The sequence below is a fragment of the Zootoca vivipara genome, chromosome 17 (assembly GCF_963506605.1).
Source record: "Zootoca vivipara chromosome 17, rZooViv1.1, whole genome shotgun sequence".
NCBI lineage: Eukaryota > Metazoa > Chordata > Lepidosauria > Squamata > Lacertidae > Zootoca > Zootoca vivipara.
The window spans coordinates 18,680,528-18,695,136 of NC_083292.1; the positions used below are offsets into that span (position 1 = coordinate 18,680,528).

The window sequence follows — 14,609 nt, forward strand, 5'->3', positions numbered from 1 at the left end:
AGGGCTTTGCCTCAAAGCCTGAGCTAAGGTGATGCTCTCTGTACGGGTCCTTTGCTGCATTTTATGTTAAATGTCCATCAGGCATCAGCTTGGCAAAGGCTACTTTTTGAAGTCCTCGACTACTGCTTTAAGAGTCATGGCTCCCCCCCCCCTCCCCCAGAGAATCCTGGCAATTGTAGCTTGTGAACAGCCCTGAAAGCAGTTAGGAACATCCAAGGCATTTTTTCTTTCTTTCCTAAAAAAATGTTTAGGGATACTCTCATTTTGACTCCAGAAAAATCACCATTTTATAGTTCCAACTGGGGAAAATAAATACAGTAAATGGACAAAAGTACAAAGATTCACAAAATGTTTAGGGGTATGCGTCCCCCTGCATCCCCCCCAGAAAAAAAGCACTGGGAACACCTTGACGGACAACAGTTCCTAGGATTATTTGGGGGAAGTTGTGGCTCCCACCCCCAACACATGAATCCTGGGAACTGTTATAGAATCACAGAATTGGAAGGGCCCCAACGGGTCATCCAGCCCGCCCCCCTTGCAATGCAGAATTCAGTGTCATCTGTTATTCCTTTGAATGTTTTTAAGAGTGCTTTAAACATACAGTGTGGACGGGACTCTGTTCTGCGTGGGGGTGAGAACACCCTGCCCCTCACTTCAAAGTGGATGCATGGAAAAGGCCCAGATTTGAGCTCTGGATGTTTTTGGTCAAACTCCGAACCCCGGAACTGAGATCCTTGCTACATCTCCCGGGTGAGTGGCGGAGCTCGTAGGCATGGAGAGGGCTCCCTTTCTCACGAACAATGCCTAATGTGTGGCAGCCCAGACGGATTGGCCACTGGGGGCGGCTTTTGCCCGTGTCCCCACCACCTCCTGACACGTCTCGGGAGATGGTTTCCACAAACACCCATGGAACACATGGGAAAACGACTGCAATCAGGAGAAACCTCTGGTTTTGTTATTCCAAGAATCCCCAGATGGAAGAAGCCACTGGGTCTCTTCTGGAGGATTTCCCAAGCGTCTTGCAGCCCTTGATATATGTGCATTGTCTTCCACTCTTGCCCTCTTGACGCACCAGCCTGGCTGGGCTGTATGGAAGCTGCCCCATAGCAACAGGGTGGCCTTGGCTTCAATGGTGGGTCTCGCCCACCTTCCGCTTTCCTTCCTTCCCAGTTGAGTCCACAGCGAATCCCCGCTCAACTCCACCAGCCGTGGCTGGTTTTCTGCCCGGACGCTGGCACCGTTCGGGCTGGCTTGCCAACCTCTGTCCACTCACTAGCTGGTGCCCGGAGGTCGCTAGCGTTGAGCGGAGCATCTCTCTGCCGTCACCACAGCTTGGTCTCCGATGTGGCCTCCGATCAGCAGTGAGACGGCACCCTCCACGTGGCTCGTGGCTGCCAGCGCCACAACTGCCTGCTCGGTTGGGAAGCCCATTTTCTGGAGCTGCTGGAGCCTGAAAGGGCAGGGCGTGGGAGGGTGGCATCAATTTCAGGGAGGCAAATTTCACGCGTTGCCCTCTGCCAGGTGAGAAGGCCGCAATCGGCAACCGTAGTATACACATTTAACGTGTGATTTCAAACATAAGTGGATAAAGGCAGGCTGGCAAGCTGGTGACTGCTGGGACTATATAACACTGGTCCTAAAGGATCTGCATTGGCCCCTGGTACGTTTCCAAGCACAATTCAAAGTGTTGGTGCTGACCTTTAAAGCCCTAAACAGCCTCAACCCAGTATACCTGAAGGAGCGTCTCTACCCCCATTGTTTGGCCCGGACACTGAGGTCCAGCACCGAGGGCCTTCTGGCGGTTCCCTCATTGCAAGAAGCAAAGTTACAGGGAACCAGGCAGAGGGCCTTCTTGGTAGTGGCACCCGCCCTGTGGAACGCCCTTCCATCAGATGTCAAGGAAATAAACAACTATGCAACTTTTAGAAGACAACTGAAGGTAGTCCTGAAAGGAAGGTTTTTTTAATGTTTATGTGTTTATGTATGCTGGGAGCTGCCCAGTTTGGCTGGGGCAACCCAGTCAGATGGATGACATATTAACAACAACAACAACATATTATTATTATTATTATTATTATTATTATTATTATTATTATTAATAATAATAATAATAATAATAATACCCCGCCCATCTGGCTGGATTTACCCAGCCACTCTGGGCGGCTTCCAACAAAAGATTAAAAATATATTAAAACATCAGTCATTAAAAACTTCCCTATCGAGGGCTGCTTTCAGATGTTTTCTAAATGTCAGATAGTTGTTTATTTCCTTGACATCTGGTGGGAGGGCATTCCACAGGGTGGGCGCCACCACCGAGAAGGCCCTCTGCCTGGTTCCTTGTAACTTTGCTTCTCGCAAGGAGGGAACCGCCAGAAGGCCCTCGGCGCTGGACCTCAGTGTCCGGGTTGAACGATGGAGATGCTCCTTCAGGTATTCTGGGCCGAGGCCGTTTAGGGCTTTAAAGGTCAGCACCAACACTTTGAATTGTGCTTGGAAATGTACTGTTGTCTGCCTGGGGTTACCTGGGGCGAAAAGAGCTTTTAAGCTCTGCTTTGCTTGGGGGGCAAGGCCTGCTCAGCATGCCAGCTCTGGGATGCTCACGTGAGATCTCATGGAGCCATCTGAGATCCCAGAAGGTCTCTCGTGAGCATCTTTAGCCTTTCGGAGTTGGTGTGCTGAGCAGGCCTTGCCTTCTAAAGCAAGGCAGAGAGTTTCAAAGCTCTGTTTGCGCCTGGTCCCCTTGGCGTTACCTGGTACCAAATGTCTCCCCCACCCCACACCCCTGCTAGCCACAGGGTTGGCTCTAAGGGTTTGGGGACCTGCAATTTCCACATACACGCAGAACTCCTGGAACCAAAGCCCCATGCAAGATGCAACTGCCCTCTCTGATGCCCCCCCCCAAACCCCATCAGGAAGGAAGCTTAGCTTTCCCCCGGGAAACCCTTACCGGAGAGAAGAAACCGAAGATTTGGAAAGTTTCACCTCTTCCTCCGCCATATCCTGCAGAGAAGCCTGGATCCCGGCTCGGAGCAGCTCTTCATCCATCAGGGATCTTTGGAGGGCCGAGAAAGGAGCACTCAAAGCCCCGTGGTGGGCGGGGAAGGGAGGCAGGGAACCAGCAGCAACTGACTGACTGAGTTCCTGCTCCAGAGCTGCAGTTTCTCCACTCCAGTAAGAGGCAGGTGGCGAAGCGAGAAAGAGAGGCTGCGTAGGGAAATCTGCTGGGGGAAACGCTTGGGTTGGCGACTCCGGAGAACGAGGAATCCTGGGAGAGAGGAAAAGATAGGCAAGGCTGTGATCTTAAGCCAAAGAAGACTGAAGCTCAGTGGTGTGGCACTTACCTGCAAAAGGTTCCCAGTTCCCCACCCCCACCCCGCACCGCCCCAAATATTTACTTATTATATTTTCAGGTATACATTTCTCCACAATTAAGTATAGAACAATACAGCCAACGACTTCCCTTCTTCTCCTTCCATGGTTTCCTTGTATTTCCAAAATTAACTTGAGTACAGTCGTACCTTGGAAGTCGAACGGAATCTGTTCTGGAGTCCATTCTGACTTCCAAAATGCTCGGAAACCAAAGTGTGGCTTCTGATTGGCTGCAGGAAGCTCCTGAAGCCAATCGGAAGCCGCAGAAGCCCCATCGGACCTTCACGTTCCAAAGAACGTTTGAAAATGGAACACTCACTTGCGGGTTTGCGGTGTTCAGGAGCCAAGGTACGACTTATATTTCCTCCGTCTGGTTTCCCCCTTTCCATTCTATCTTAATCCATATTATACCGTTGAATTTACAATAATCCTGCTAATGTTTTCATTTTGCATGCAACAGTTTTTCTGCAAATGTTTTCCATTCCTCTTTCTTCTTGTTCTCCTGCCCTGCTGGTTAGGCCCGCTAGCTCTGCGTATTCCATCATTTTTCAGCTGCCATGCAGTTGTTACATACATAAATAGCATTTTTCACCCGCTGGCTACCTCTGTCTGTATCATACCCAGAAGAAATGCCTCGGGCTTTTTTGGGACGGGTGTGTGTGTGTGTTCTTTTAAACATTTTTTTCATTTCATTACAAATCATTCCCTAATACAGTGGTACCTCGGAAGTCGAACGGAGTCCGTTCCGGAAGTCCGTTTGACTTCCAAAACGTTCGGAAACCAAGGCGCAGCTTCCGAAACTCCAGCAGCCAATCGGAAGCCGCGTTGGATGCTTGGGTTCCAAAGAACGTCCGCAAACCGGAACACTCACTTCCGGGTGTGTGGCATTCGGGAGCCAAAACGTTTCGACTCGCAAGGTGTTCGGGATCCAAGGTATGACTGTAATCTGAAGTTTCCCAGGTTCAATCCCCGGCATCTCCAAACAGGGCAGGGAATGTCCCCTGCCTGAAATCTGCTGCTCATCTTTTTTTATTGTCTCAAACGACGACTCCTTCGCCCACCCAGCCCTACAAAGAAAACCAGGGTTCCAAATTTACCTGTCTCTCCCGGCGGCTGGGTCGGCGGTGGGGAGGATTTCAGCAGGTCCTGCCGGGGACAGGACAAAGTGGAGGAAAGAGCCTCTTCCCGGGAGGGTCTTAAAGATGATTCCGCTGTGCAGCTTTTCCAGGCGTCTCTCTGATAATTCCAGCGGGGAGAAGACCCCAGCCCAGACTGCGGCGTCAAGGGAAATGAGAACCTAAGCAGACCCTGGTTGCTGGACCCACCTGGTCCAGCCTCCTGCTCTCACAAGGGCCAACATGATGCACCATAAACCAGCAGTTAACACCCAACCATACCTGCCAAATTCCTTCTTGAAAAATAAGGGATCGGGCCGGAAGTAGCAGACCGGAAATAGCGCTGCTGCCATTTTAGAACTCGGCGGAGCATGCTCAGAAGTGACTTTTGATGCTGCTTTGCCCAGTTCCAAAATGGCCACCGCACCAGAAGTCGCACTGCAGCCATTTTGGAACTGGGCAGAGCAGCATCAAAAGCCGCTTCTGAGCATGCTCCGCCCAGTTCCAAAATGGCCGCCGCGCCAGAATAAACCGGGGGAAAACAAAAAAAAATTCGTTTTTTCGGCTGGGAACAGCTGGAAAAACAGGGGTTTCCCGGGGAATACGGGAGACTTGGCAACTATGCCCCCAACCCACCTTTTCGGAAAGGATACAGGCCAGGCCCGTGAGCAGCCCGCTCAGATGCAGGAGGAAAGGAGAGCTGGGGGAGAGAATCCAGCTCAGACCCAGCAGCAGCACAGCCAGCAGAGGAGGGGAAGCCCACCTCCGGGGACCCCCCTGTCTCTGATGCCCTTGGGGCCACCCAAGCAAGGCCAGGTGCACGGGGGTGTAGCCCCCAACAGCAGAGCCGGCCTGAGCACCCTGCAGCCAAGCTAGGAGGAGGTAGAGGAGGGCCGAGGCGAAAGCGCCAAGTGCCGAAGAGTGGAGGTAGCGCAGAGTGCCCTGGCATCGCTCCTGGTGCCAACTCAGCAGTGGAAAGAGGAGCAGGTTGAGGAAGAACAAAGGAGAATCCGTGAGGCACAGGCAGTAGGTCACGAGGCGATACGCTGTGGGGAGGAAACGCAGGGGGTGGTCGACAACGTGCCATTATTATTATTATTATTATTATTATTATTATTATTATTATTATTGTCCTGTTGAAAATTTTCAGCCGAGAAATAAAGTGGAAAAAAGTCAAAATAAGGACAAAAGGGGGGGGAGTGCTTGAAACTGTGGTAAAATACAATATATGGATACAGAATTGTAGAGTTGGAAGGGACCCCAAGGTTCATCTATCTATCTATCTATCTATCTATCTATCTATCTATCTATCTATCTATCTATCTTCTATATATCTCTATATATAAAAATGTAAAAATCGTGAAACTGCGTGTTCCACTTTTCTCCGTAACCGCTTGACCGATCGTCCTGAAATTTAGACACAATGATCCAGGCCACTCCCCAATCGTTGTTAGAAAAAAAATCCCTCAAATTTCACACCTGGGCAGGTAGAAACCTGATTTTCCTCAAAATAAAACAGTGCCCTCAAGTGGAATTCCTCCCACAGTACACCCCCTCCCTTCCTGTGAAATCTACACCACACCCACAAACCAAATAATGACATCATCAACCAAGCAACTGAAACCACCAAGGCGGCCATTATCAGACTCCTAGGCCCCTGCCAGGCTGCTAGGCCCCCACTAGGCCGGGGTGGGGGAGGAGAGGGTGAGCGCCCGGATCGCAGGTTGCAGCACGGCCTTTGTTTTATGTAGGCCCCTTCCAGGCCCCCACTAGGCCCCGGGGGGGGGAATAACCCACAGCAACGCACTTGGGGGCACGCCAAGGGGTTTTTACTTTAAAATTTAGCACCACTACTCCCCCAAATCCCCCTCCAAATAACCACAAGACAAAAATACCATACCATCCTTCAAAACGTCATGAGATACGCCGGTCACGGGGGGGGGGGACAAACAGAATTGATCATGGATCGGGACACATGGGGGCAGTCACAGGGATTAGCCACAACAACGCGCCACACCCACAAACCCCGCCTCCGCCACGAGATCCTGTAAAACAGGGGGACTCTGAGGCTCAGGGGGATCTGAAGTGGGCCTATTACCCTCCATTTGACAGACTAATGCACAGCAAGACGTGCAGAGCCAGCTAGTACATATATATGAATGTAGAGGGTCCAAGTTCGTTAAAACGCGGCATTCTCCCAAACCGCTTGTCCGATCGCAGTCAAATTTAGCCACAACGTCACATGGGTATAGGCGAGTGTTTCCATGCACATAGATTGCCCACATGTCACACCTGTGCCACGAAAACCAGGTAAAACCCACTGGTTTGGAACCCTGAACTCAGAGGGCCGGGGAAGCTGGGAAATAGAAGGTTGCAACCCTCTAGTGGCGCCTACACTGGTACTACAGCTAGAAAACCTTGGCCCTCTATCGGAGGCTACACTGGTACTGCAGCTACTAGGCCGAATGGAGGCTCGCCTTTACAGACTAGGCCGAATGGAGGTGGGGGCTTGCCTGCCTGTGGTTGGAGGCAGGAGGGGACAGGATAGGTCATGGATCGGGACAGGGTGGGGGGAATCACAGGGATGAGCCACAGCAACGCGTGGCCTAGCCAGCTAGTTTCTTCATATATATATAATTTTTATTAACTTTTCTGTTTTACAATTTAAAATACAGTGGTACCTCTGGTTATGAACTTAATTTGTTCCAGAGGTACACTTTAGCTAATGGGGCCTCCCGCTGCCGCCATGCAATTTCCATTCTCATCCTGAGGTAAAGTTCTTTACTCGAGGTACTATTTCTGGGTTAGCGGAGTCTAACCCGAAGTGTTTGTAACCTGAGGTACCACTGTACTCATTTAAACAGCCTTAAAATATCAATGACTTCCCTTCTCCTCTCTCCATGGTTCATTTTGCATCATATCATAAATCCCTGCATATTTTACATAAACAAAACCATTCAGTATTCCATTATGGCACCCATCAAAACTTATTTGCGCTGCTGAATTTATCTTAACGCTGCCAATGTTTTCAAGTGTACACCATTTCCCATGTATTCAATAAAAAATTTCCAATCTTCTCTAAACGTATGTTCTTCTTGTTCTCTGAAGGCAGCCTTGTTTAGGGAGGCTTTTAATGTTTAATAGATTATTTTATTTCATTTTTCCGTTGTAAGCCGCCCAGAGTGGCTGGGGAAACCCAGCCAGATGGGCGGGGTATAAATAAATAAACTTATTATTATTATTATTATTATTATTATTATTATTATTATTATTATTATATAGACCACAAGCTGCACATGTTCTGTCAGTTTAAGTTGCCATTCTTCTTTTGCTCGTTCTCCATTTTTGGGCTAACAAAACATGGGCCACAGTACATAAATAACCTTTTTTGACACCTGGGAATTTCCATCTGAATTATCCCCAGCAGAAAGGACTCTGTGGGGTTTTTTTTGTTTTTGTTTTGGAAAAGTACTTTTAAACAATTTTTTCCCCAATTCATTATGGATTATTTCCCAATACTCTTTTGTCCTTTTGCAAGTCCACCACATGGGAAAGAACGTTCCCTTCAAGGTTCATCCAGTACAACCGCCTGAAATGGAGGAATCAATTATTCTAACAAGTATAAAAATTATTAACCAGCCCTCGTGATTTTTTTTTAATAAAGGCATTCCAAATATCATTATATTTGCCCATACACAAGTCTAAAAGCAATCCATTTGTATGTTGCAAGAGCAGTCATGTCTTCTAGCCATTGTTCAAGGGCATTTTATTATCATCCCAGTGAATCAATATCCATCTTTTAAGCAGAGGCAAATTTACATCGTAATGGCCAAGAATTCTGTAACCAAGAAACAGGGACGGATGCTCTCACTCCCCACCCCCACCCAATCCCTTTTCTGTCAAGTCTTGGAAATCGTAACCCAGAGAGCAAGGACTGACTGGTTGTTGACAGCTGCCCTGGAATCCTGTTGGAAGGGACTCTTAAGTGTCATTTAGTCCAACCCCCTGCAATGCAGCTGTCCCATGCGGGGATCGAACCTGAAACTTTGCCGTTATCAGCATGGGAGCCTTTTTGGGCTTCGAGGGGGCAGGATAAAAACAGTTTGTATCAATAAAAACCCACAAGGGATTCCGGGGGGTGGGACGAGAGTGGTGTGCTGGACCCAAGGAGCCCAGAACGGTTAGGGAGGCAACACACCAGGGGAGGGGGCAGGAGTCTCGGGTAGCATACCTTGGAAAGGGCTGGTGAGCAGGAGGTTGGGCGATAACGCCAAGCTTTCGTCTATGCCCGCCAACCAGAATAGGCAGAGAAGCACCATGAGGGTGAACGATGCAACTGGGGGGCGCCATAACCCCCATGGCCTGCTCCAAAGGCTCTTCATCAGCATGCCCCTAGGGGGAAGGAAAAGACAAGGGAGAAAGTGTCAGGTTTATATTAACCAGAAGGCAGGCAAGAAGCCACCCATTTGCTGAAGCTTTTAATCACTGGTTAATCAGAGGAGCGTACACCTAGTAAAGACTCTGGGATTTGTGGGGCATCCACATTTACAGCACTTTAAGAGTCAGGCCCGCAACCCCAAATAATCCTGAGTTTACTCCTGACGGAGCTACAATTCCTAACCCCCTTAACAAACTACGGTTCCTGGGATTATGCCTGGGGGGCGGCAGGGGGAACGTCAGGTTTGTAGCTCCTAACTAATGGCTCCTGCTGACTGCCCAGATTAACCTGTTAGAATTACCCCAATGATTAATTTGACCACATGGCAACTGAGCTGTGGCAAATTGCTTTGGCCTGATCCTATAAGTCAGCCCTCACCAACCGAGCTCAGCGGCTGAACATCTGCTTTGTATGCAGAAGTTCCCAGCCTCAATTCCCCCAGCAGCAACTCCAGGTCGAGCTGGCAGCGTTCTCTGCCTGAAACCCCAGAGAGCTGCTGCCAGTCAGTGTAGACAATACTGAGCTAGATGGACCTATGCTCAGTCCAAGGCAGCCTCCTCACATTTTTTGGACCACAACTGATTGATGGGAGCCACCAAAACATTGGGAAGGCCCTGGATTGTCAAAGTGCACGCCCAGCTCTGCATTTGATTGGTTTTGGTGCCTCACAATCCCGCGATTAAAGGTCTTACAGGTGAGAGGATTGCCCCTCATCAATGCTGGAACACAGTTTTTCTTCCCATGTAGAGTGAAATCCAGCTGATTCAGACGACCCCAAAAAAGGAGTGCACGATGCACAAGGCACTTATGGAACTCACTGCTGCAGGATGCAACCAGATGGCATTTTGAAAAAGCTGCAACTGGTTTTGAACATAAATGAAATAACTTAAGGGGGGGTATGCAAAAGAGGATACCCTGCACCTTTCACGATTGTGCAGGAGAGAATTTCTGGGAGAAAAGCTCGCATGCCTGAGCTGATCCAAAATTTTTTACAACATCCACCGGCCCAGCATCTCACGACGGGGATGAAGGCAGCCAGATCCTTCCTTCCTTCCTTTTTGATTTGCAGCCTCTCACCCTCAATCTCTGCTGTTTGCAGTTCTTTCCCACTGGGCAAGAACATTGCTTGGAGAAAACTGGGGAACACTCTCTCCCCCCCCCCGGTCCCGCCCCCTATTCCTTTTTCTTTTTCTTTTACCAAGCGCAAGGCTGGCTGCGTGCATGGGGCTGCACCGGCCGGATGGGGCAGTTCGTCAGCCGGCAGAAAAAGACCAGCGCGCAGCCATTTTGGACATGGCAGTTTGGGATCTGTGGGGCCGGTCGGCGCTGGTCCTCTCTATGCGGCTTCGCACATGCTTTTGCAACGAGGCAAGGGAGCGTCGCTAAAGAGGAACAAGAAAGGAAGGAGGTCCGGGGGACAAGATTAGAACTCAGACCCCGTCTGCTTCTGCAAAGTCCTTAGTGGTGGTTGTTGTTTTTTGGAGGGTGGAGGGTAGGAATGAGTTTCAGTTCTCTGTTCTTTTTTGCTGGTCTGTGCAGAAATGGTTTACTCAGTCCCTCCTTTTCGGCACTGCTTACTCAGCAGTGAGGCCCCCAACTTGGCTGGCTTTAAAAGAGGAGAATTTTACAACTAGCCACAATGGCTATGTTCTCTTGTTCCCACAGGCAGAGGCAACAATGCCAATTGCTGGAAACCGCAGCAGGGGAGAGTGGCTTTACTCTTGAGAGCGGATTTCCACTGCTGTATTGAGAACAGGATGCTGGACAGGGTGAGCCAGCCGCAGGTTCTTCTTATTGTCTACTTAGAAGTAAGCGCCTTTCGTTCTCTGGGCTTTTTGCCCTGGAAATGGGTTAAGGAATTAAGCAACTAAACAGTGCAGCCACTCAGTTCTTAATGATCACCTGCTTATTTCAATTTCTCAGAAATGGGCTTAAAATAAAATTGAAAAATCACGCTTGCATCACTTTTCCAGACTCCAGGCTGCATTTGGATTGCAAGCCTCAAAGAGCAGATAATGGTGGGGTTTGCGACATTTTTGTTGTTCCCAAAATGGAGCATGGTGCCAGTGCAAAACTGATTTCCGTGCGTGGAGCTCCTGTTATGCGGTCTCGGACTGCCTAGGCCACGTGTTCTAAACTAGCTCGCTGGATCATCACCTTGTCATGGTGAGACAGACTCCCTGTTAAGACCGTGTTCATGGAAGACAATCTTACTCGGCTACAAGTGATCGCCAAAGAAGAAGAATAAATGTTTAAAGCACGTGTCTCCCCCCTCAAAGAATCCTGGGTACTGTAGTTCATTAAGGGTGCTGAGCACTGACAGGATGCCCTTAACAAACTACAGCTCCCAGGATGTACACAGCTTCTGTCTCCTAAGAGAAGATAAGACGCCCCGAAAGTTGTTGGGCTTTTTATTTTTTAAAGAAAACCCCCACAGTTATTTAGCAGCCCTAATGCTAGACCTCAGAGTGGACCCAGTGAAGTTAATGGGCATGCCTAACCTGGGTCCATTTTTAATGTGTCTATTCTGAATAGAACTAGTATGGGGTGCAAGCCAGTGGAAAAAAATATCCTTTCTGCGTACACCAGGGGTCAGCAACCTTTTTCAGCCGTCCACCGTCCCTCAGACCATGTGGTGGGCCGGACTATATTTTTTTTAGGAGGGGGGAAATGAACGAATTCCTATGTCCCACAAATAACCCAGAGATGCATTTTAAATAAGAGCACACATTCTACTCATGTAAAAACACCAGGCAGGCCCCACAAATAACCCAGAGATGCATTTTAAATAAAAGGACACATTCTACTCATGTAAAAACATGCTGATTCCCGAGCCGTCTGTGGGCCGGATTGAGAAGGCGATTGGGCCGCATCCGGCCCACGGGCCTGAGGTTGCCTTCCCCTGGCGTATTCACTAGAAGTCTGCATTTGTATTTGAAAGGTTTTTAGATGTATTAATTGTTTTCTCAAATAAGAGTTCCCTTTCCAAACACAATCCAGAAAATGAAAGGCCAGTCCCAATAGTATAGTTGCTAGCGTAACACATAATCATCTATATTTTATTTTGGTGGTGCTGGGTTTTTTTAAAAAAAATCTGTCATAAAGAAATATGCTAGCATAATAATAATAATAATAATAATAATAATAATAATAATAATAATATACCCCAGCCACTCTGGGCAGCTCCCAATCGAATATTAAAACAATACAGCATATTAAAACAATACAGCATCACATTGGGGGTCTCCAAAACTGAAGTTGTGGGGGATGTTTCACTGTGAAAAACCCGCGTCCAAACTGTGTTGTACAGTATGTAGGCCCTGAGTTCCTGGGAAATGACAATACCTGTATTTTTTTTAAAAAAGTTTCCTTTCTAATTGTTCTGAAACTACAGTACATAGAAAGAGGTGTGCCAAGGAGGGGAACACTTTTTAAAAAAGTCAGGAAAATGTAAGGATAGGACAGAAGAAACTCATGAGATGGAAGAACAGGGCAGCTTTGAGAGGTATTGGGAGGGGGGTGCTGCTGGATGACACCCACTGGGTGCCATCAGGGTTTCCAGGAGGTTAGAGACTCAGAACTCGGGTGCAGTGGGAGAGATAGCACAGGTTTCCAAAACTTTGGGAGCCAGTGGGCACATCTGGAATTTTGAGACATCCGCAAAATGGCTGCCATGTATGTAGCACAATTCAAAATGGCTGCCATGGGACCATGTCGGGACCCAACCATGACATAGTGGGCAGACAGACACAAGCTCAGTTTTAAATTCCCACTGGGTGTTTGCTGAGTTGCAGAGATCGTGGAGGAGCTGACTGGAGTTTCTCCACCATCGCCTTACCTACAAGACTGCATCCACATGCTGTGATTTGCCATCCCCACAAGAGCATAAAAAATGCGCACACATTTTTCTGAAATGTACATTATTGATGTGCATTATTTTGAAATGGACATTATCAAATGAGAGCTACTGCAGCTGCTAGCAATTTAGGACCCCCATCCTTTGAATAGACTGCTATGGAGGCCAAAGGCTATGATAAATACCGTAACTAGATTTGGACACCAAAACTTCTAGATATTTAAGGTTTGTAGATACTGAAAGAGGTGTTGGATAATGTAACAAAACGCAGCTGCATCCTGTTCATCTTTACTCAGAGTAAAGTGGCAGGCTGCTGCAATCTGGGGGCTCCCAAACTGCGGGCCCGTGAGTTTCACCCATGGCACGTTTGTAAAAATATACCGTATTTTTCCATGTATAAGATGCCCCCATGTATAAGACGTCCCCTATTTTTATGGACTCCAATTTAAGAAAATAGAGGCAGATTGCCCCGTGTATAATATGACCCACAGTTTTTCACATAATTTTAAGGTAAAAAGACCTAGTATTATACCGGTACATGGAAAAGTACGGTTATTTAAAACTATGCAGGATCTGTCTCCAGTGTACAGTGGTACCTCGGTTTATGAACACAATTGGTTCCGGAAGTCTGTTCATAAACTGAAGCATTCATAAACTGAAGCGAACTTTCCCATTGAAAGTAATGGAAAGTGGATTAATCTGTTCCAGACGGGTCCGCGGAGTACTCAACCTGAAGCTTACTTAACCCGAAGCATGGGTGTAATTGGTTCTGGAAGTCTGTTCATAAACTGAAGCGTTCATAAACTGAAGCGAACTTTCCCATTGAAAGTAATGGAAAGTGAATTAATCCCGTTCCGGATGGGTCCGTGGCGTTCGTAAACCGAAAATTCATAAACCGAGGTCTTCATAAACTGAGGTTCCACTGTACATTGCAATGCTCACAACAGGAAGAGAAATTGTTTGGGGGTCTGCCAACACCTCCAGCAATTTTCAAGTGGTCCATAGGAGGGAAAGGTGGGGAACTAGTACTGATGTAATCCAGAGGGGAAACCAGTCACCCTGCAGATGTTGCTGTATTCCCAAATTCATTACCCTTGACCACTGGCTATGCAGGCAGGGGCCAATGGGAGTTGTATTATTTACTGTACAGTATTCCTATCCCACCCAAAAGCTGGCACGTATAATTCCCCTCCTCTCAATGTTATCCTGAGAGGTAGGTTAGGCTGAGAGGTAGGTTAGGCTGAGAGGCAGTGATTGCCGAGGTCACCACCCAGTGAGCTTCATGGCAGAGGGGAAATTGAGCCCTGGCCCTCCCACTAGTTCACCTGACTAGTCCCTGGGAGGCCAGGGCTTGGTGGCTTGTCGGGTCAGGGACTGCCTCCCAGCCTAGCCTACCTCGCAGGGTTGTTGTGAGGATAAAGTAGGGAGTGGGGTGGGAAAGCCATGTTGAGCAAAGAAGATACTGTAAAAACGAAGGCATTTTCTCTACATTCAAAGGAGCTTACTCCCCCACCCCCGCCGCCAATCACCTTCTGGGCAAACCCTCCCAGAGAGCCCGCCCCCTTCCCTAATGTCACTCACACACACCCTCCCGGCGTTTTTCAATCGCTCGGCCTCTTGGACGAGGATCCCTAAAGCCTCCCGGACGGAACCAGCCGCTCAACAGGAGGGGTTGCGAGCGTCCGACACAATTCCACGCTCAAAGAGCCCCTACCGCTCCCTTCCTCCGCATGTTTCCCCTGGCTCTCTTTTTGACTTCTTTGACTGCAACTTGAATTTAGGATAAATACAAAGAGAAGAAGAGGAAGAAAAGAAGTGGCGCGTTCCTTCG

At 48.4% G+C, this 14,609-nt stretch overlaps 1 protein-coding gene across 1 annotated transcript; it reads right to left on the bottom strand.

The window, feature by feature from the left end:
* Positions 1–262: 262 nt before the first annotated feature.
* Positions 263–10,071, bottom strand: RHBDD3 (rhomboid domain containing 3). Its single transcript, XM_060269422.1, has 6 exons — positions 9,844–10,071; positions 8,716–8,876; positions 5,138–5,530; positions 4,467–4,641; positions 2,948–3,265; positions 263–1,450 (listed from the first exon to the last, which is right to left on the bottom strand). Exons 2-6 carry the CDS (start codon positions 8,870–8,872, stop codon positions 1,294–1,296), a joined length of 1,200 nt encoding a protein of 399 aa, XP_060125405.1. The 5' UTR covers positions 8,873–8,876; positions 9,844–10,071; the 3' UTR covers positions 263–1,293.
* Between the last annotated feature and the right edge of the window lie 4,538 nt (positions 10,072–14,609).

Bases quoted from the DNA above. Each gene is read 5' to 3' on its own strand.
- RHBDD3 (XM_060269422.1), bottom strand. From the start codon at position 8,872: ATGCTGATGAAGAGCCTTTGGAGCAGGCCATGGGGGTTATGGCGCCCC. The intron at 4,642-5,137 runs GTATCCTTTCCG...TTGACGCCGCAG, and splicing joins GCTGCTCACGGGCCTGGCCT to TCTGGGCTGGGGTCTTCTCC. The intron at 3,266-4,466 runs GTAAATTTGGAA...CCTCTCTCCCAG, and splicing joins CCAGCCGCCGGGAGAGACAG to GATTCCTCGTTCTCCGGAGT.